The 23801-nt window shown below is 43.3% G+C and overlaps 1 protein-coding gene across 1 annotated transcript in view; it reads right to left on the reverse strand.

Annotated features, from left to right (window-relative positions):
- Positions 1–21787: 21787 nt before the first annotated feature.
- The window catches only part of LOC105905782 (NACHT, LRR and PYD domains-containing protein 3-like), a gene marked incomplete at its 3' end in the record, with an annotated part of 38711 nt that continues 36697 nt past the window's right edge, over positions 21788–23801 (reverse strand). Inside the window, exons 6-8 of the mRNA XM_042703501.1 lie at positions 23341–23514; positions 22789–22835; positions 21788–22317 (exon numbers count right to left, since the gene is read on the reverse strand). Coding sequence (XP_042559435.1) covers positions 21788–22317; positions 22789–22835; positions 23341–23514 — 751 coding nt within the window. The remainder of the gene's footprint in view (positions 22318–22788; positions 22836–23340; positions 23515–23801) is intronic.

Below are 23801 nucleotides of genomic sequence, written 5' to 3' on the forward strand. Positions count from 1 at the left end.
AATAGAGATCATTGAATCACCATTACTTATCATATGAATAGCTGTCATTTGCTAATAGGTGGGTCCTCCTTAGGAGCAGAAACCTCACTCACAGACTGAAATGTGCAAGAGATCAGCTCTATTCTCCTTACAAAGTGCTTATTTATATTTTATTTTCGAACTGTATATATTTTAAAAGTAAAGGGTTCAAGGTTGCTGTGGGTGTTCTTTTTATGTCTCTAGGACAAAAACTTAAGCTTTAAGTGTCTCCTTCCTTGTCTGATATATTATTGATTTTATAATTTAGTACATTATTGTATTCGTTACCTATGTTGTCGGTAAACACCCAGAGCTGTTCATATTATTCCAAATGCTGAATTCTAAAGTTTCTGACAAGTTGTAAATAGAAAATTAAATATCTTTAGGGAAATAACCAACACATTACAGTTTTTCTCGATTGCTTTGGCACATTTTTCCAATCACTGTTTACTTTTTCAAAACAGCTCACTCACAGCCCATAACAGAAGATGAAATAACCAAAACACTATTTGATGTTTGCAGAATGACACCACCTTCTCAAAACTTATCACACACCCATCAAAACCAAACATTTCCATCAAAACCTATAATTTGTGCTCAATTGAAAATGTACATTTTCTCATTTAATTAACAATGGATAACAAAATTCAAACTACAGCTATCAATATCAACCTCTGAATCCATCACTTCAACTTTTGTGCAACACCCTCACAGCATTGACTATTTTACCACTGACAACATACTACAATTTGGGTTTTGTACTTGACAATATACTGTCAGAAAGTATTTGAAATCTGATCATTTGTATACATAAAATACTGCAGTTCTGTTTTTGTATTGCTAAATGCTGTAAAAGATATTCTAAACAAGGACCTGTCAACACCATTGATTTTACATTTGTTGCACTGTGTACAAAATGGCAAAGATTCTGACACAAAAATATGTATTGCAGTCATTTTTCCACATTAGATTGGATACTGTAAGAAGTCAAAATGAGAAGTTTCAAGATACAGTAAAAAGGTCAAATCTGTTCTGCAGTGAGCAGTCTCCCCCTGCCACCAGTGTGGGCCAGTGTTTACCTCAGCAAGGACTAGGACGAGGGCAAGGAAGAGGCCATAGTAGAAATAGAGGGGCCCCTGTGTGGCATTCATGTAAGATGCTCTAATGAAATTAGGGCAACAGTCATTGATCACGTAGTCAATCATGACCTCTCCATGAGAGAGGCTGGCCAAGGGGTTCAGCCAAACCTGAGCCGTCATACTGTGGCATCAATTGTTTGTACGTTCGGCAATGACAATGACACTTTGATGGCCTTTACAGTCAATTTACTGTACTGTTTCATTGTATCTGCACTCTTGGCAACAACCATTTCTATACTTTTGTAAAGTGTGTTGCCACAATACAATGTAGTACTGTAGTTTCACTAAAGTCATTTACAACATAAACGGTAGAATTCTGATTACTGTATATTTACAGTATTTACAGCCTATTGCACTATTTTTGGTGGCAGCCTTCTCGATCCATGCTTGGTATCAAAATCAACCTCTTTTAGAGGTTGAGAACTACTTGATCAGTTGTGCACAGAGAGTTCACACAGGTGCTGACGATATTTAGAATATAGAGGGCAGTTTCAGTAGGCTGGTACTAAGTGTCTGACATGATTATTCAAAATGGTTTTGTGTCTTTCTCTGAGAAGTGTGTTAACTGTTTTGAAAAGTGTGTTAAAACTCAAAGAAATTTGTGTGAAAGCAATGAGAAATAGTTAACCCATTCGCCAGAGAAGACTCTTGCTGTGCAAAGAAGATGTGAGCATTAGATTAAGTTGACCCATGATTCGCTAAATGTGTGTAAGCAATCGAGAAAAACTGTAAAACCCTTTGCATTATGGAATCAATAGGCTGATCACATGAAAAACCGGCAATCTGTTACCACTTGCAGAATGTATTTGTCTGCCTAGACAAATTAGCAGTTTTATTTTATAATTTGTTTCAGTTTATAAGCTACTTCAGAGATGCAGTAAGGTATAACAACATTTGTTCAGTAGGCTATACTGACAAGATGTTTTTTCATAGTTTGCTTGTTGGACTTCATGACATTTAACATTAATGCAAAACGTCCAGGAGGTGTCACTGTTGCATTGGATTTCAAACATGTCTCGTAATTCTGTGGTTTCCAGCACAATTGCTTTGAACGTTTCAGTGTTCCACAAAGATTTGCTTTGCCCACTACATCCATACATGTACTGCACAGATCAGGAAAAGATTATGCAATTATATACTAATTGACCCAGTGTGCTAGAACAAGTATTGATTTTGGGTTGAAAACAGTCTTTCAAAATTACCTCAACCATTTTAAATCAACATGAAATGCAGAAAAATACGAGGACCATTTTTTAAGTAATAATAGAATATGACTCTACCAATTACATAGACGTATTACCATTATATCAGTACATTCGGAAAATAGACATCTAACTTATATTTAATAAAATAACTTACAGCTTGTTTTGAGATTCACTCACACACACACACACACACACACCATAGGAGGAGATAAACAGAACAGACAAACTCACACCAGAGGAGGAGATAAACACAACACACACACACACACACACAAACACACACATACAAAGACACACACACACACACCATAGGAGGACATAAAGACAACAGACACATACACACCATAAAAGGAGATAAACACAACACACAAACACACAAAGACACACACACACATACACAACATAGGGGGAGATAAACACAACAGACACACACACAAACACTGAAACACACACACACACACAGACTGTTGCATTGATTTTCAAAAATAGAATTTTTCCAGCGAAATTGCTTCGGACGTTTCAGTGTTCCACAAAGCCTTACTTTTTCCATCACTACATGTACTGCACAGCTCAGGGAAAGATTATGCAATTATATATTAATTGACACAGTGAGCTAGAACAATATGACGTAGATACATACTGACGATTAAACATGAGTTTTAGATTGAAAAAGTCCTTCAACTATTTTAAATCATGAAAATTCCAAAGAAGCCACACCCCAGTGTGCTGAATGACTTCAGGCCAGTCGCCTTAACATCACACATTTCAAAGACCATGGAAAGACTGCTTCTTCACATCCTCAGACCCCAGGTACACCATGCACTCGACCCGCTGCAGTTTGCCTACCAGGAGAAGGTGGGCGTGGAAGAACCATTGTCTACCTAATGCACAGAGCACACTCTTATCTGGACAAGGGGAAAAGTGCTGTGAGAATAATGTTTTTTGATTTCTCTAGTGCCTTTAACACCATCCAGCCCCTCAGACTGAGTGACAAGCTCTTTCAGATAGGTGTGAACGTCCACCTGGTATTCTGGATTACTGACTACCTGACGGAGAGACCACAGTTTGTCAGACTGAAAGACTGCGTCTCTGAGACTGTGTTGTGCAGCACTGGTGCTCCACAGGGGACTGTGCTCTCACCAGTCCTGTTCACCCTGTACACATCTGACTTCACCTACAACACGGAGTCATGCCACATCCAGAAGTTCTCTGACGACTCTGCTATTGTGGGATGTATCAGGGATGGACAGGAGGGTGAGTACAGGAGCCTGGTGGATAACTTTGTGCAGTGGTGTAGGAATAACCACCTGCAGCTGAACACCACTAAGACCAAGGAGATGGTGGTGGACTTTAGGAGGTCTCAGCCTCCTCTGCTACCAGTCTCCATCGAGTGGGTCAGTGTGGAGGTGGTCAACACCTACAAATACTTAGGAGTTCATATGGACAATAAACTGGACTGGTCAGCCAACGTTGATGCAATCTACAAGAAGGGTCAGAGCCGGCTCTACTTCCTGAGGAGGTTGAGGTCCTTCAATGTCTGCAACAAACTCCTGCACATGTTCTACCAGTCTGTTTTTGCCAGCGTCCTTTTTTATGCTGTGGTGTGCTGGGGAGGCAGCATAAAGAAGAGGGGTGCAGGGCGACGGGACAGGCTGGTGAGGAAGGCGGGAGCTGTTGTTGGCACTGAACTGGACTGCCTCACAACAGTGGCGGAGAGAAGGACCCTGAGTAGGTTGCTGACCATTTTGGACAATGTCCACCACCCACTACACAGAACTCTCAACAGACAGAGGAGCACATTCAGTGGCAGACTCCTGTCACTGTCATGCTCATCGGACAGGCTGAGGAAGTCCTTTGTCCCCAGGGCCATTCAGCTTTATAACGCCACACAGAAGGGGAGGGGGAGGGAGATGTACTTCTCTGCATGAGTCTACCTCAGTCTGCCCTCCCCTGCTCATCTCATCTCATCTCAGCCCCGTGCACAGACTTTACCACTTACATATTCTGCACTATCACTTTGCTTTTTTCACTTTCCAAACACACACACACACACACAAGCACAAGAACACTATCTTGCACTATCCATCCACATAAGCACAAGAACATCATATTTTTTGCACTATCCACACCAGCAGCACAAGAACACTTTCCTCCTGGACACCGACACTGTCACAATCATTGCACTCTGTACAATAGGGTCAGACCCATTCCTGTATCTGGAAACACTCCGTGTGAATATGTTCTCCCTATGTATATGTGATTTATGTATGTATGTCGGTTAGGTGTATAAGTGTATATGTGTATAAGCTACTGGATGACCTAAATTTCCCTCGGGATTATTAAAGTGTCCATCTATCCATCTATCTATCTATCTATCTAAATACAAGGACTTCAATTTAAAATCATCAGTGCAATAAATGTGTATCAGCTTTTTAAAGTACAATTAGATTAAATCCAACATGCTGTTCCTAAAGGTGGCTTCTCACAAGCTTGATTTTGTCCAACGAATACAACTATACCAATTATTTGTACAGTGTAGCAGCAATTTCTAATTGCCTACCACGGGTGGCTGAGATAGATTTATTTATTTATTACCAGAATTCAAGTATATTTGGAAAATAGACATCTAGCTTATCTTTAATAAAATAACTGACAGTTTGTTTTGAGTTTTCCTGGCTTGTTTTTCTCAAATCCATTTCCTTGAAGCTCAGATTAGATAACTGGTTGGACTTGTTCCTAGTATCAAGGCAAAACAACAGATCTCGTTGTGAATATGTAACTCTTCCCTCCCCACTTAACTCACTCCATTGTACAGACACATTCTATAGAATCAAAGAAGATAAAACTGATTTGGCATTTCTTCCCCTCTTTATTTTCTTCTTTGTAGTTGTGTTTATTTTGCATGTGTGCACTTGAAAGATGTTCACTTGAAAGATGTTAGTGAAAACATATACTATATATGTGCATGTTTCAGTCTTTTATCAATCTACTAGACCCTGAGTGTGTTAGTGTGACTTTACAGCCTCCTCTCTCTCCTGAGAGACACTCATTCTAGCAGCAGTGGGAGAGTCACTTTAGGACAAAGGAAAAGGACAAATGTGCAGCTTTAATGTTGAAGAAATGTCCTGCATTCCATTGCCCATATCTTTGGGCACTCCCTTGCCTAACTGCCCAGACAAGGTTCACTTGAGATGAAAATATTCTGAATATGTCATAGAAAATATTCTTCCTGTTATGAAAGATTAACTCTCCCTCTCTACCAATTCAAGTAGAATCACTGTAGGATCCCGACATTTCATCCAATAAAAATACCTTCACAGGTGTAATAAGACTCTGAATACATGTATCTATGTATTGGACAACTGCATAAACAGAATTGTGTGAACATGTGTATGTGTGGATTTGTGTGTTCGTGCTATATTTAGTATCATAATGTGGGAGTTGTCATCTAGTTGGCTATTCTATACTGTATATAAATTACCTGTTAATCAGACCTGTCCATATCTGATCATACCTTATGGAAGGACTCAACAAAACTGCTAAATTAAAATTTACATTTGAATAATATTGTTATGCAAGGTGGCCCCCGACAACCCCCCGCCCCTGTCACCTCTGAGTCATTCCACGGCAAACGTACCAATTTAAGGAAATTTCCCCACTCGACCATCTCAGATTTGACTGAAAAAATTCAAGGTTGTTCATACACTTCTTAATAGGTATAGTCCCAAATATTAGCTCTCTACTCCCAATATGACATAAGAGCTTAAACTGCGTTTGATGTATAAAATCTGTGTATAATATCAAGTCTCTAGCTTTAACATTGAGCTTTCCACAGGCCTTCAAAGATGCTGCAACAAAGCGTAGTGTAAAATTTTCGCGCAAATTCAAGCACCCCGAATTTAAGCTAGCTTAAATACTTTTCGAGTTATAGCAATTTGAAAATGGCTCCTCAGAAAACGCTGCTAAAAAAGTGTTTTAAGTACAGGCACCCCCTCCCCCTAAAACATGTTTTTGTGACAAAACTAATGGGAGTAGAGAGCTAATATTTGGGACTATACCTATTAAGAAGTGTATGAACAACCTCACATTTTTTCAGCCAAATCTGAGACGGTCGAGTGGGAGCCATTGTCTCTGAATTGACTCCTCTGTGTCTTTCACTTTCCAGACAACATATGTTCTGAACACAACAGACACACACACACACACGCACACACACACACACACACGCACACACATACCATAGGAGGAGATAAACACCACAGACACACACACACCATAGGAGGAGATAAACTCAACAGACACACACACACACATACCATAGGAGGAGACATACACAACAGACACACACACCATAGGAGGAGATAAACACAACACACACACACCATAGGATGAGGTAAACAAAGTACATCATCACAAAGTGGCAGAATGACTAAATGTGTCACAGAAAGAGACAAATGACTCACCTACATCATACCAATGTCAATTAACAATTAAATACAAATATAGCATTACCATAGACATATATTTTACTCTCCTCAAAATAAAGTGTATGTTGCACATTTGTAAATCATATTCATATATTAGTAAAATTACTTACAGTGTGTTTTGAGATTTTAGTTTGTCGGAATGCATTTCCTTGAAGCTCAGGCGAAGAGAACTGGCTGGACTTGTTCAGTCACAGCAGTTGTGCAAGATGTGTTCATTTTACTGAGGAAAAAAAAACTGATTAATGTTTAACTCTTTCTTGTCATCTTTACTAAAAAGGAGTGCAATTTCTCTAACATTTCACAAATGGGTCAAACCAGTTCTTTAGACGGGGTGTCGAGCGTTTGAAACGCAGTTGTTTCAAAACACTGCTCCGGGCATCATTCATAATGCTCCGGGCAACGTTCATAATGTCCCCTCCCTTCTAAAATAAGCGCTACCTGGCACCTTTGATATCACGAGTGCCTCCTTACTTGTCTGTAGCTGATAAATTATTGGATCCGTTATCTATGTTGTCGGTAAATTTCCAAAATTGTTTAGATTCTTCCAAAATACTGAATTCTAAAGTTTCTGACGAGTTGTAAAAAGAAAATGAAATAGCAATATCTATAGGGAAATAGACATGAGACACTTTGCATTATGGAATCAATAGGCTAATAAAAGGGAATACCGGTAATGTTTTAATCTATTACCATTTGCATAATGTATGTTCTGCCAAGACCAATTAGCAGTTTCATTTTTTCCATTTTTGTTTTGTTTCATAAGCTACTTCAGGCATAAAGCAACATATAGCCTTACGATATTTTGTACCAACAACAGACACACACACACACACACACACCATAGGAGGAGGTAAACAAAGTTAATCAGCACAAAGGGGCAGAATGACTAAATGTGTCACAGAAAGAGACCAATTAATCACCTACATCATACCAATGTCAAGTAAAAGTTTTGAGTGAAAAGATATCAACATATCAGTTTTTAATGAAGCACTTAAGGATGGATATTAGCCTTTAAAGGCTGTTATGATACCATGCCAGTGCTTTTCTTATTGTTGTTTTTGGTGGACAATTAAATACAAATAGAGCATTACCATAGACATATATCTTTCTCTCCTCAAAATAAAATGTATGTTGCACATTTGTAAATCATATTCATATTTAGTCAAATGACTTACAGTGTGTTTTGAGACTTTAGTTCGTCCTGGAATGCATTTCCTTGAAGCTCAGGCGCTCTGTGAAGAGAACTGGCCTGACTTGTTCAGTCACAGCTATTAAAGATTTGTTCATTTATCTGAGGGAAAAAAAAACCTCATGAATGTTTAACTCTTTCTTCCCATCTTTACTGTAGCCAGTTTCGAAGCTAGTTTGAAGCCCCAACCGTTCTCAGATGCTTTTGGTTAACTGATCAAATGTGCACTACTTTATAATGTACGTTGTCTGTTATTTTTTGCTATTTAATAATTATGCTCTTTTAAATATATTTGTATCCCTCCACTTATATGTATCTCTACTTTGGATGTTCCTTTGGCTCTTATTCATGGCAAGCACATTGGTTTGCCACATTAATTTGCCTCTGTGTATGAAATGTGTGATTGAAATAGACTTGCCTTGCCTTGCCTGACATATATGGAGATCTCAGGATTTTAATTAAATCCCGAATATGGGAATATTTAAGTACATATAGTTATGATGTAAAGTATTACATTCCCAAACTGGAATTTCAGTATAGTAAGATGACGTGTGACGCCAGTCTAAATGCCTGTGGTTTGCAGTGGGGAGAGAAGCTGAATCTCCGGTATCATTGTGACGAAGGTCCAGCTCTGTTTACTGACTGCAGAACACAGGCCACAATCTCACAGGATTTATTAGTGAATATACAGTCATCAAGTCTGTGACACAATTTAAACTAATACACATAATGAAATGATATTAAAAGTATACATCTACAAAAAGAGTGAAGTAAACTAAGTGTCTCACTTCCCAGACCCCATAGGAGGAGATAAACAGACAGACACACACACTAGGAATCGGCTATTTCAAGAAGAAAATTCAAGCAAATCACTGAGTGAGGGTATGTAGCCCTCATTGGGCATGTACCAATGTATCAAAATATGTTGATGCCAGAAAAACCAATAATTAGCCAATGGTGAATTGACAGCCAAGCTAGACAACCCTTACACCAATAATTAGCCCATGGTGAATTGACAGCCAAGTTTGTCATGTGAGGGTTTCTCTCTCTCTCTCTCACTCAGTTCATATAGACTTGCTTTTATCAGTATTGCCAAAGAAAAATCAGTATTGCCAAAGAAAACTTGACGGACAAAACACATACAAGGCGATATACGTATAAAAAAGTAATTTAATAAAGGTACTTACAGTGTGTTTTAAATTTCACCCGTCTGTTTTAATGTAGTGGAATCCCTTTCCTTTGAATCGCAGGTGCTTTTAGTGACTTTAACTTGTATGAGTAAAGTAAGAGTATGTTTGAGGTGCCATTCGCTTGTTTTAATGGCATCCAGTTCCTTGAAGCTCAGACACTCCTTGTAGAAAACTGGCTGGACTGGTTCAGAGTTGAAGGTATGGGCAAAACGTCTCGGTTACTTACGTAACCTCGGTTCCTTAAGCAGGAACCAGATATAACAGTATGGTACATGACGTCAGTCATGGGTACAAATCGAAGCATTTATCTATTCACGCCTGAAAGGCCGCGAGATCTGTCAGCGCGCGCTCCTGGGCCCGCCTCCCAGGAGTACTATAATATTATTACGCGCCCTCAGATCTGCCTCGGAAAGAAACTGAGCAAGACAATCAATCCAAGGTAACACTGTACACGCCAACTTTGTTATATCTGGTTCCTGCTTAAGGAACCGAGGTTACGTAAGTAACCGAGACGTTCATTATCGCAGTTCACTGCGATATAACAGTATGGGACCCTATACATTCCCGTGTAATAATACAGTGGCAGCCAATTACACACACCAGCTTTATTGAAGCCTTTGCCCTCATAGAGGTTCATACGGCCGCTGGCAGTGAACATATTAACAGGGCAACCTTTATCATAGGCGGCGAGGATCATGATCCTGCGCCTGTAGGAAACCACCCTGAAATGTTTCATGTGCAACATAACATGTAGACACCAATGAACACACTTATCATATACATCGTTCTCAGGCCAGGGGATTCAGAGATCGCTTGCCCGCAGAACACTATGAAGAAAACTAGGTTCAGCCACATCTAACATAGAATCTAATGAAAGTGTGGCGAGAACTCCAGCTTGCAGCTTTGCAAATATCTTCCACTGAGACGCCCTTTAGTAAGGCCCAGGAAGACGAGACCCCCCGCGTAGAGTGCGCATGCAACTTCTCCGGGGGATCTAAAGACAAGCTCTTATAAGACAACACGATAGCCTCTACTATCCAACGGGAGAGGCTCGGTTTTGAAAGAGGTCTGCCTTTTGTGCGTGCACCAAAGCACACAAATAGCTGATCTGACTGTCTGAACGCTCTAGTGCGCTCTGCGTAACAGCGGAGAGCGCGCACTGGACAGAGCTTATTCAAACGTTCCTCCTCTGCCGACGCAAAAGGAGGAGGCGAGAAAACTGCTAATTCAATCACCTGATTGCGGAATGGGGTTACCACCACTTTAGGTGTGTAAGCAGCATTAGGTCGCATAACCACTCTGTCACCAGCGATCGAGAACTGAAGGCACGATGGACTGACTGACAGGGCTTGCATGTCACCAACGCGTTTTGCATACGCAACATCCCCAACGGGAGCGCTTTAGCGGCCGACGCCATCATTCCTAACAGGCGTTGGCAGCACAGCGACGAGACTGACTGTCCCTGTCGGAACTGGCGCACGCATGTTTTGATGGCATTTATCCGTTCTTGAGACAGCCTGACCTCCATGGAGGTGGAGTCTAAAATCATACCCAGAAAATGCGTAACTTGCCTGGGGCAGAGAACGCTTTTTTCTCTGTTTATTACAAAGCCCAGTCGATACAGGTGCGCCACCACTAGGTGGCCGTCCTGCACTGCTGCAGCCTTTGAATGAGAAGCAATAAACCAGTCGTCCAAATAATTGTAAACGCGTAAGCCGCGTAGACGTAATGGGGCGATGGCTGCCTCTACGCACTTTGTAAATACCCTCGGCGCTAGGGACAGGCCGAATGGGAGTGCGTTGAATTGGTACGCTATTTCTCCGAACGCAAACCTCAGATATCTCCGATGTCTGTGGTGGATCGGAATGTGGAAATAAGCGTCTTTTAAGTCTATCGTGATAAACCAATCGTTTGGCCTTATAAACTGCACAAGCCTGCGTGGGGTCAACATTCTGAACCGTAGCGGCATGAGTGCATTGTTTAACACACGTAGATCTAATGTTGGCCGATAATTCCCGTCTCTTTTGGGTACGAGGAAGTAACGGCTGTAGAAGCCTGCATTTTCCTCCTCGGGAGGGACTCTGCTTATTGCCTCCTTTCTGAGCAGGGAGATTATCTCTTCCCGTAGGAAGTGAGACTGTTCTCGCTGCACCACAGACTGTATCACTCCGCTGAATGGCGGAGGGGAACGGGCGAATTGCAGCACGTAACCCCTTGTGATCGTCTTTAGCACCCATGGTGACACTGCACATGCGCGCCAACTCTCCACACAACCAGGGAGGTTGTGCTTTGAGTTGAATTTGTCGGGGACTAACCCGCTCATGGTCAATGAGTCTAAGCCTAGATCTACACCCACTCCGCCTAGGGAGGGAGACGAGATCTGGGGCTGCCCCCTCATGTTTTTGAAAAAAATGTGGGGGTGCGATTGCACTGTGTGCCTCGCGTGGGGAGTTGCACAAGCATGCCTGGGCACTGCACCATCTGGGACAGGAGTTAGGACATATGATTGTGGTGCTTGTGAAAACCTGCTTACCGTGCTGGACATGATTTCCACTTGTGAGCGACGGGCTGATTTCTGTGGAGGCGGTGTGGACTCCACCGCTCCCCCCTGTGTGACGAGTGGCTGACTGTCACGATCAGGAAGCCTGAGGTCTCCCTCTGCCTCGCCCGTGGTGAGCGGAGTGCTGCCGCGGAGCCTGGGCTGCGCCCTGGGTAGGGCGCGCAGCTGGTCGCCATGCTGCAGGCTGCGCTGGAGGGCGGAAGGGGTGTCTGCCAGCCTCGACCCGGACACATTTGCTGGAGGTGCTGGCGAGCGGAACCCGGTTCTCTTCTGGCCCGGTGCGGGTGTGGTGTGTCCTGAGGAGGACGTCTCACCCGTGCCACTAGAGCGAGGCATCCAAGCCTGGAATACCTCTCTGCTCTTCTGCTGTTCTTCGAACTTGGCAGCCATTGTGACCACTGCCTCCCCGAAGGCGCCCTGGACAGAGACCGGGGCGTCGAGGAGTGGTGCTTTTTCTCTGTCTGACAGCTTAGCCAGTGATAGCCACAGAGACCTCTGGGTAGCCACCGCGGCACCCATCACCCTCCCCAGTGCCTGTGACGTGCACCGAGTTAGTCTGAGCGACAGATCTGTCGCGCGAAGGAGTTCTGCAACAGATGGGTGATTTTCCCCCAGCGACAAGGCAAGCTCAGTCAGGGGCTTTGCCTGGTAGCGCTGTAGCAATGCAGTCGTATTGGTCGTGCAGGCAGCCTGCCCTGCAGCCAAGTAGGACTTCTCTGCCAGCTGAGCCTGGTATCTGCCCACCCGCGTGGGCAGGAGAGGCGTCTGGCCGAGACGCATCGTGGGGGAGGCGGGTGAGAGGTAGCCCGCTACTGCATCCTCCACCTGAGGAAAGGAGAGGTAGCCCCTCTCCTTAGCCATGTGGAGCTGCATGTAGGGCGCGAAACCCGGCACCGGGGCTTGGCCCGAGTAGGGTATCGCCCATGTCGCCTGCAGTTCCTCGTGCACCTCCTCGAAAAAGGGGATGCAGCTGGGAACTGACGCGGCGGAGCCAGCATAAAACTCCCCGTCCAGCAGCGAGGACCTCACGCTGGGAGGGGGAGGGAGAGGGAGCCTGAGGCAGCTGGCTGCTCTCAGCACAACCTCGTGGAGTTGCTGGCCCAGGAGCCGAGACGAGGTAGGAGGTGTCTCCACCCGCATCCTAACGTCATGGCTCGTCTGCATAGCTTCAGCGATTGAGCTGTGCTCATCGGAGAAGTCTAGCAGACTATCATCATCCAGGCTGATGTCCAGCTCGAGTTCAGGCTGGACACCGCTTGGTTGAAGCTCCTCAGCCTCGCTGCCCGCAGCCCCAGGGCTGACAGGCGGCGGAGACGGGGAGAGACCCGGGGGCGGAGCTGCCGCTGCAAGGCGACTGCTCACGCTCACCAAGTCTAAGGCTGACGACGCACTCATTCCTACGGGGGCGTTAGCCCCGGATGGAACCAGTGCAGTCTCCTCGGCGTCCTTGCGCTTCCAGAACGCAAGGCGCCTGGTAGCCTTAGCTAGCGGGAGGCTAGCACAGATGGAACAGACAGGGGCTTTGCCCGAAAGCACGCCCTCTGCGTGGTCCCTGCCTAGGCAGGTCACGCACCGACGGTGGCGGTTGCCCTTGGGACGGACGTGACCGCAGTCGGGGTAGTGTCTGGCCATCTTTTTTTCAATCTGAAAGTAGAGAAGAATGTTAAAACACAAGCACACTATTTGCAACAAACACGTTGTTAGCAAGCTAGCAGGCTAGTCAGAAACTTAGCCAGCCAGGCAGCCAGGATAGCAGCCACTACTTTCAAAATGAAGTTGAGCCAATGCATTTTGTAGCGCCCTGAGCTAGTGAGGGTTAAGGAACCCAGATAACTCACCAACCCGTAGAGAGCGAAAAGCACACAAAACTCTTTTGACTGTGGTAGAGCGTTTGATATATGCTGGGAGATGTTCACTCCGTCTTGCGAAGTTTCAAAAGAGGCAGATCTGAGGGCGCGTAATAATATTATAGTACTCCTGGGAGGCGGGCCCAGGAGCGCACGCTGACAGATCTCGCGGCCTTTTAGGCGTGAATAGATAAATGCTTCGATTTGTACCCATGACTGACGTCATGTACCATACTGTTATATCGCAGTGAACTGCGATAAGGAACTATGATCTTGTCATGAAAGTTTAACTCTTTCTTTCCCACTCATTCTAGTGAGTCTTTCTACAGAAACAAGAAATATCAAATTCTAAATAGGTATGCCCCCCTCTTTCTTTTTCCTCCATAAGCATTTGTGTTTAATATTCGTACATGTGTGAGTATATTTATTGCATGTGTGATTTAATTGAACAACGTTTATTAGAAGTGTGATTATTAGAAGTGTTTTTCAGTCCTTTCCCAGAAAAGCCATCTTTACACAAATACAGCCTTGTTAAAGGTGTGTCCAAAGTTCTACTCCAATGTACTGTCTGTCCAATTGCTCCTCAAAGTCCTCTAGCAGTCTGTCTGTGTACCCCCCAATTATGTTTGTACACAGTCCTGACTCTGGGAAACAAACATAGTGGCTCAAACCAAACCATAAATGATCCCAGCCAATCAGGAGCACAGAAAGGGAGGGGTGTAATTTGATTGGCTGTTGAACTCAAACAACCTTTCACCAGACTTGCAGACCCACCTTTATTCACCGCTTGCTTACTTGCTGGTGTCTTTACTAACTAGCTGCTGTCTTTACTAACATGAAGCTGGTTCTTTTCTCTCAGACTTCAGGGTGAGATTGGACTGGGACACATCAGTGGCTGCTGCAAATAATTCTGGGCTGTTTTTCAATGCCCACCCAAATTAACCAACTACATTCTGTCTTTAGAAAATGCCATATCAGTCACGTTTATTTCATCCATAGATGTTACCTGTGCGTGAAATAAGTCTTTAATTGACCAGTTGAAAAGTCATTTTTCATCATCAGAGCCTTCTAGTGCCATGAACTGCTTCTGTTTAGCGGCTGATATTATAAATAGACTATGCCAAGGATATGATTAAAATAACAGTGGGGTGCTGATCACCAGTGGACCGATATATCCAACAATGGATCGATATATGTTTGCTATCTGGACAGTAGCCTACTATTACTATCCATGAATTGCATGTGTCAGATGTTTACACAAAGGAACATACAGCATATTTGTGATATCAATAAACTTGTTTGTTGAATTTGAGACCTCTAGCTGGCCAGGAGGTGAAGCCAAAGAGCCATATTGTGCATCATAGTTGGAAGGTATGTGCCTAATATCATCGTTCTATGAGGTGTGCCTACCATAAGTGTCTGGGTCAGGGATCAATTGCACGATGCTGAACATCTGACACATGCGACACAGGGAATGAAAACGAACTTCTTTGCTGAATTTGAGAGCCTTAGCTGGTTGTGTGCTACCAGGGGGATGGACCAAGATGTTTTATTTCCCTTGAGTTCTCTTTTATTTTCTTTAAAAAAAGGTTTTCATATAGCCTACCTTGTTGTTTTATCTGTGTTCTTTGAAGAACCTGATGATTTTCTGAATGTCTGTTTTGTTTTGCTGCCTTTGCCTTTCCAACATGGATTTTGAAAAGGCCAACAGTTAGTTAAAAATAAATAAACATACTGTTAAATTCAAGTAAATCACCACAACACCAATATTTTACAACATGTCTTGATTGTTTCTTTAAAAATATGTTATTTTAGATAGAATTTTTCGTATGAGAGAGAGAGAGGGAGAGAGACCCATTCACAGTTTATCTGGCAGAGTTATTGTGTGTGTTTCTAACTACCAGGTGGAAAACATGTGTTGGAGCAGAGAGGCTTGAGCTGAATATCCTCAGGTGGTGACAAAGCACATAAGCGTGTTTTCACCTCAATCTTAGTGAGGTCACATGATGCTCATTCAGCTCTTGTGTTCATCTCCATCCCAGTGAGGACACATGATGCTCATTCAGCTCTTGTGTTCATCTCCATCCCAGTGAGGACATATGATGCTCATTCAGCTCTTGTGTTCATCTCCATCCCAGTGAGGACACATGATGCTCATTCAGCTCTTGTGTTCATCTCCATCCCAGTGAGGACACATGATGCTCATTCAGCTCTTGTGTTCATCTCCATCCCAGTGAGGACACATGATGCTCATTCAGCTCTTGTGTTCATCTCCATCCCAGTGAGAACACATGATGCTCATTCAGCTCTTGTGTTCATCTCCATCCCAGTGAGGACACATGATGCTCATTCTGCTCTTGTGTTCTCCGTCTACTCAAGAGCACGCCACACATAAATGCACCATACAACTTGCCAGTTCACAAAACACACACTTGCAAAGGCTATTTAAATGACTTGATGACACAAAGACACAACTGCAAGTTCGTGGTCAAACCCTGAATCAGGAAGTAAACACCACCTCACTGCCTCAGCCCGCCTCCACTTCTAAAGTTAGTTGGGGCCTCCTCAGTTTCAAAAGTCACACACCACTACTGCATTTTTAACCCTGTTTTTCTCCCATTTTGTTTAATGCGTGTGGGTCATTCCACGCCAAACGGGACAATGGCTCCCACGCGACCGTCTCAGATTTGGCTGAAAAAAATCAAGGTTGTTCATACACTTCTTAATAGGTATAGTTCAAAATATTAGCTCTCTACTCCCAATAGTTTTGTCACGAAAAGATGTTTTAGGGGGGAGGGGGTGCCTGTACTTGAGAAGCTTTTTTAGCAGCGTTTTCTGAAGAGCCATTTTCAAATTGCTATTACTAGAAAAGTGTTTAGGCTAGCTCCTTCAAACTTTCTAGGCTTAAAATATGATACCATTACTTGAAAAATATGGACTTCCAAGGGTGTGGCTTGGGTGATCATAGTATTCGGGGTGCTTGAATTTGCGCAAAAATTTTACTTTACGCTTTGTTGCAGCATCTTTGAAGGCCTGTGGAAAGCTCAATGTTAAGGCTGGAGACTTGCCAGTTTGTTGTGTCCGGGTGGGGGCACGCATTAAATAAGAAAGAAGCGTTGGAGAGGCTGATAACGTAACTGATATTTATTACTAGTACGAACAGGTAGCCCTGGCTCATCAGGAGCGCAGAGTGGAGTGCAGGCAGAGTACAAGAGGGCGAAAGAGGGGAGCGCATCCCCTTTATAGTTCCCCCATGACCTGAAGGATCATGGGAGCTGAAGTGGCAATATGCATACACAACATTCCTCCCCGGAAAACTTTAACTTGTTTAACAACAGTGTTATTCTTTACATCATTACACATTTTTTACTCTATGTATGAACAATAACAACAAAAAATCCCTCACATCAGGAAAGACAGACTTCCTAGTTCTAAAAATCTCAATCAATATAATTCATTCCCACATACAAAGTTAACTGTTCCGGTGCTCGCCGGACTCTCTATGGTCTGGTGCTTGGTGGTTCATTCACACTCTCATTTGTATTAATTCTGTCATCAGAAATCTCATCTCCTTCCAGTTCAAGACTGGGTACAATCTCATAATCCATGTTGTCATACATATGTTCAGCTATTTCAACATTTTCTGTATCTCTGCATAACTCAGAAGATTTAGTAACAATTAACTGGTCTATGTGTTTCCGTCCACATTTACAAGATAAGTTACAGGACCTAGTACTTGTTCAATAACACCAGATTTCCATTTCTTTCCATCGCCTCCCCGAAAATTCTTAACCAGCACTGACTGATTTGGCTGTAAGACTCTCACACGGTTCTGGGTTTTTCTCACACTTTCTTGTTTTTCTTGCATCTGCACAGGAAACTTTGGTGTAACTTGTGACAACCTAGTCCTGGCATGTTATCCTCCTTCGACCTACAACAGGTCCCGACTCCTCCAACTCACAAAGCAGGTATAGAACTTGACCTCATCCTTGCTCGGAACTGCACCACGGACAACCTAACGGTAACCCCTCTGCATTGCTCGGACCACTTCTTCATTCGCTTCGATGTTCGGCTCATTGAGCAACCCTCTGTCCCCCCTCCAATGGTCTCGTTCCGGCGCAACCTCCGCAACCTCTGCAACCTCCGCAACCTCTCCAACCCACTTTTCCTCTCTGGTTTCATCTGCTCTTCCCCCTTTATGCACTTTCTCCTCACTAGGTGTCAATGATGCCACAGAATCTCTCTAATCCACTCTGAGCTCATGCCTGGACAGTGTGTGTCCACTTTCCACCAGACCTGTTTGATCTACCCAGTCTCATTCATGGCTGAGTGATACCCTCCGAACGCAGCACTCCAATCTCAGAGCAGCTGAGAGAAAGTGGCACAAATATGCAGCACTGGACGATCTTGCAAGCTACCAGACACTGCTGGCCTCCTTCTCATCCAGCATCACTGCTGCTAAGAAGACTTTTTTCAATGACAAGATCAACGGTGCAACTGACGCTTGGAAACTATTCTCCACCTTCAAAACTCTGCTCTACCCTCCTCCTCCTCCTCCTCCCCCAGCTACTAACCTCACTGCTGATACCTTTGCTTCCTTTTTCACAGAGAAAGTGGCAGCCATCGGGAAACAATTCAACAATTCAACCAACCCCCCCCCCCACCACAACATCAATATCAATATTGACTCTTTATCTCTTGTTCCATCCAAAACAGCAAGAGACCTCGGGGTCAACCATGACCAACTGACCTTCACAGCCCACATCGCCTCTGTCTCCAGGTCGTGCCGTTTTGCGCTATACGGGCAGTACCTAACCCAGAGTGCCACCCAGCTGCTGGTGCAAACCTTGCTGAGTTCCCGCCTTGACTACTGCAACACCCTCCTAACATGCCTGCCAGCTTGCGTGGTGAAACCACTACAGATGATCCAGAATGCGGTGGCGCGTCTGGTGTTCAACCAACCGAAGAGGGCACACGTCACCCCGCTACTCATTGAGCTCCACTGGCTGCCTGTAGCTGCTCGCATTAAGTTCAAGTCACTTATGCTTGCCTACAGAGTGATTGCTGGTTCAGCTCCCACCTACCTAAATGTTGCACCCAGGATGCTGCGCTCGTCTAGTGAGCGTCGTTTGGCTCTGCCGTCTGTGCAAGTATGGCAATCCAGACTATTCTCATTTGTAGTTCCACGCTGGTGGAACGAACTGCCTAGCACTACCAGAGCAGGGGCGTCCCTCTCTACCTTCAAGAAACTTTTGAAGACCCAACTCTTCAGAGAGCACCTCCCTTCCTAAACTGGCACTTCGACTAGTGCTTAACTTGCACTTCTTTTTCTTTTCTATTTTCTTTTTTTATTTCTTATGTAAAGTAGTATTTATTGTAACAATAAACAGGGTTCTAATGCCCGTAGCTTCACTGTTCCCTTGTACGTCGCTTAAGTCAAAAGCGTCTGCTAAATGACTAAATGTAAATGTAACACATGTAAGGCAGGAATGGATTTGTACCAGAAAAACACTGATGTCAGGAATGGACCTGTTGGAACGGAAAAACCCAGAGAACAATCAACTCTGGTTAACTACTCATCTGGCGGGGGTTAGGTGCTGGGTTATTGTGCCATCAGGAAACATTGCCCAGAGGCTGTCGCAATACCCTAAATTCCAACCCCCCTGCAGAGACTCTTATCTCAGACCTCTGTCTCTGGTTCCCTCGTCGTACTTTTCCGTGCTGAGGTGAAATTGGGGACAGAGAAATGAGCATAAGAGTGTCAAACTGAAATACAATATTGGAAGATGATTTCTTTAGAATGTTAGGACTCATTTTAATGGTCTCGATCTGAGTGGGAAAATGGTTTCCGTTCTCCAGCTGTATATATTAATTCAAACACAGATATCAGATACCTGGTAATGTTGGTCTCTGTGAGAGTGCATGGTATCTCTCTTGGGTGGGGGTCCACCCCAAATTTGGGTGAGAACTCCCTCCATTTTGGGTTGTTAATGGGTGAAGTCTCATCTTGAGAAACTTTGTATCTAGGGGGTAATTATTAGGCCCTGTGGTGCAATAAATGTGTACTTAAGGGGAAGGTATGCATAGAACCAGGATCATTCTGTCTTCAGATCTCCCTCACATCCGTGTGTGTAGTCACTTTGAAGCAGCCAGGTATGTTCATGTTCTCTGAGTGTTTTTATGTTTCATGTGGTGCTTTAAAACTTCTTCATTTTAGACTTGTTGGATTGTAACTGGTAGTAGTCACTTGTACCTGACGTAATAAATTGGTAATTCTGACCCACTATGACCTTTGTTGAAATTCTTAACTGATGTGTATTATGGTTATGGTGTTCCGGTAATACTGACCAGGATTTAGTTACAGACCTAGAGTTGACAACACACTTTTTGAGGTTTCTGGCTAAAATCAACTGGACTAGACATGCTGCAGATAAACTGTTAATTGTATGATATAGGAATAGGATTGCGGACCAGCCTCTGCACTGGATCAAATGGACATACATAGAGTGGAAAAGCAGTCTGGCGCTCTGTCACTGAGCCACAGAGATCGAACAAGCTGAAACGTCCCTGTAACAGACCTGTAGGACCTCTGGGTTAGTTCAGACTAGATGCAGGTTATGTCTGTGGATTTGTCAAAAAGGAATCGGCCGGCCATGGCAAGATCCTTCAATGACACCTTCAGTGAGTTTCAGTGAGTAAGGGAGGTAATTCAAATACAGACGATAGGTGCATTGAGTTGGAGATCAGCCTACAATTCCGGTAAAACTACAGTAAAAGCGAGAAGCTTAGACTGGGTTCCCAAAAGAGTGGAGTCAGACACAGAAAATGGAGTCAGATTAAGTATGAGCATAATAAGAAAGATGCTTTAACAAATGTTACTTTTTCAGCAAAGCAAAGAGAGACGAATCCAACCATACCTTCCAGACGCCTATTCCCTCATCGGTCTAGGAAGTTACGTCTTTACACACACACACATTACACAATAACTATGCCTAACACACACACACACCAACTATCAAAGGGTTAAATGTTGAGGTTCTTTAGGCACAAAAAGGCAGCATGGAGACAAAAATTCAGTGGCTTGCAATTTATTAACCCACTACCACCAGGGGGTGAAGAGTGCAAAAACAAAGAGAAAGAAAGGAAACCAACAGACTAGACTGATCATATAACTTGAAAAAAATATATTTACAAAACAGCTGAATATGCACAGCCACTACAATACCTTGGGGACAGATGTCCCTAAATACCGGTAGCAAACATATAACAGGCCTCACACATCTGAGGATGCTCGAGAAGACAAAGCTTCCTTCTCACCATCTCACCACAATATGTGTGCACCCATTTGCTTCTACACACGCCAGCTGAGTTAAACTAGTTCCTAATGTTATGTGGTGATGTACAATAATAAATGTAGAAGTCACTGTTGGTGGTTAAAAGTACAAAAACAAGTCTGTTGAGTCCGACATTAGGACGCGGTGAAGAAATAAATTAAATGTGGCACCTATAAAATGCGGCATCACGCACACACACACACATTACCCAATAACTATGCCTAACTCACACACACACACACACACACACAAACACACACAGACCCCAGACCAGTGCATCATTTTCAAACAAATGCAGCAAATAACTTAACCTTATAGAGAGCAGAATACATCATATTGTAGCTGAACAATTCTTATAACCCACATATTCAATTCAGAAAATTGACAAAATATACAAAACTCCTGTTTGCATAATATCATCATATCACTATTTCCATTGCAACTATGCCTAACACATACACACATTACACAATAACTATGCCAAACAGACAGACACACACACACACACACACACACACACACACATACACAGACCCCAGACCAGTATATAATTTTCAGACAAATGCAGCAAATAACTAAACCTTAAGGAGAGCAGAATACATTATGTTGTTGCTGAACAATTCTTTTAACCCACACATTCAATTCAGAAAATGCAGAAAATTGATAAAAATATAATATCACCATTTGCATAGTATCATCAAAGTAGTGGTGTATAAACAGAATACACATATCACTATTTCCATAGCATCACAGCATCACACATGTGTATGAATAGGAGTGGGTGACTTCTGTGTTCCTGCAGCATGGGGAGGTCATGTGATCTGGCACAGGGACACTGAGGAGCCATAATAAACCTTAAACCCAGGATAGAGGGGCTCAGTGAATGTGGAGTGGAACGTGTGCAAGTGGGTGAGTGTGTCAGAGGAGACGCTGTAGAAGGACAGAGTGCCAGCTGGCCAGTCCAAGTACACTCCTACTCTCCTGGAGCGGGAGGAGGGGGCAGGTATGTGAGTGTGTTTATTATTGTGTCTGGCAGAGTAACTATCAGGAGAGCACTCCAGACTCCAGGACTTGTCATTACGTCCCAGCAGGCTGTCATCACTCTTTCCTTTCCTCTGGATGCTTTTATACGCCACAGCTATATCAGCCCCACCCCCACTCCACTCAGCCTCCCAGTAGCAGCGTCCAGACAGACCCTCTCTACAAAACACCTGATTCCACCACTCAAATCTTTTTGGGTGGTCAGGATACGGCTGCTCCTCTTTCACATTTGCCACCTTTCTGTTCCCCTCAGAGAGTGAGAGATATCTGTATGCTGTGTCTGGGTCTAGTGTGAGCTCACAGGCATCTGCAGACAAGAGGAGAGAAGAGAATACTCTCATCAAAATATGGGAATGACAGCTGCTGCAAACCTACAAACACACACACACACACACACACACACACACACACACACACACACACACACACACACCCACCCACACACACACACACACACACACAAGCACATTACACTCCAAACACAGCACACAGCGCACAGATACAAACACAGACACACACACACACGCACCACATTCCAAACACAACACACCAATACACACCAACACACACACACACACAAAAACTAATACTACATGTTCCCAACACGACACACACGACACATCCATTGGTGTGCATCATTTTATCATTTTAAAGTGTGCAGTGGTAACAGCTACAACAGGCTTAACACTCAGTGAAGACCGACTACAGACTGAACACACAGAACAGATGTCTGTGAATGATCCCAAATACAGTTACTGAATTAACCATTAAGACTTACATCTCAGCAAACGTGGCCGTGCTCTGCTGACAGAAGCATGGTCAATTCTGTAACAGAAACACACAGTCACACTCTTACTCTTCAAAAACAGATACAAACTGGCATTGTTTTTCATTTCAATAGTTTATAGTTACTATATGCAAGATCCATTTGTGAGTTCTTGAACTTATTGATAATTTAAGAAAAGATGAATATGTATTACTGTAAGAGGAATGTTATATCATATAAATCAGTAATTCAAATGGGTGGCTATAGGAACACTGGTGAATATTTCTTGCATTGTATGCTGTTGTATCTCATACAGGTGTTTTTAGTTTGATTATGTGAAGGAAGGCAGTCAGATGTAGGGTTCTTTATTCTTCAATTTGAATTCATATTTGCAATATTGGGTACTGTATCAAATAAGTGACCTACAATTAAGTTGATGAAGTGGCTATTTAAATCAACTTTCAATATACACCACTACATTAGGTATGAAGAAACTGATTTGATCTCTCAATGGAGACAAGTCATGTCCAAAAGTACAACATTGGGATTTCTCTCTACACTTACTTAAGCATCTCCAGTTTACAGTCAGGATCCTCCAGTCTAGCGGATAACAGCATCAGTCCTGATTTTCCGGAATGATTGTAGCTCAGATCCAGCTCTTTAAGGTGGGAGAGGTTTGAAGACAAAGCTGAAGCCAGACAAATACAACCCTTTTCTGAGATGAGACAATCAGAGAGCCTAAGAGAGAGAGAGAGAGAAAGAGATTGTAGTCAAATTTGATATAATATAAATTCTCTTCAGGGTTAGTACACTATTTCATTCTCACACTAATTATCCTAAGTAAACTGAAAAAGCTCCCTATCAGCACAATACCTCTTTGGTACCTAAATTATGTTATTGTACAGTGCCTTTAAAGCTGGTCATTACTGAACTACAGAACCACTTTTAACTAGGACTGATGTTTTCAAAGGAAATGCTCTGGTGCCCTTTAAAATAGGGGGCCTCAAGTAGCTTCAAGGAGGACC

The sequence above is a fragment of the Clupea harengus genome, chromosome 24 (genome assembly GCF_900700415.2).
Source record: "Clupea harengus chromosome 24, Ch_v2.0.2, whole genome shotgun sequence".
In the NCBI taxonomy this organism is placed as follows: domain Eukaryota; kingdom Metazoa; phylum Chordata; class Actinopteri; order Clupeiformes; family Clupeidae; genus Clupea; species Clupea harengus.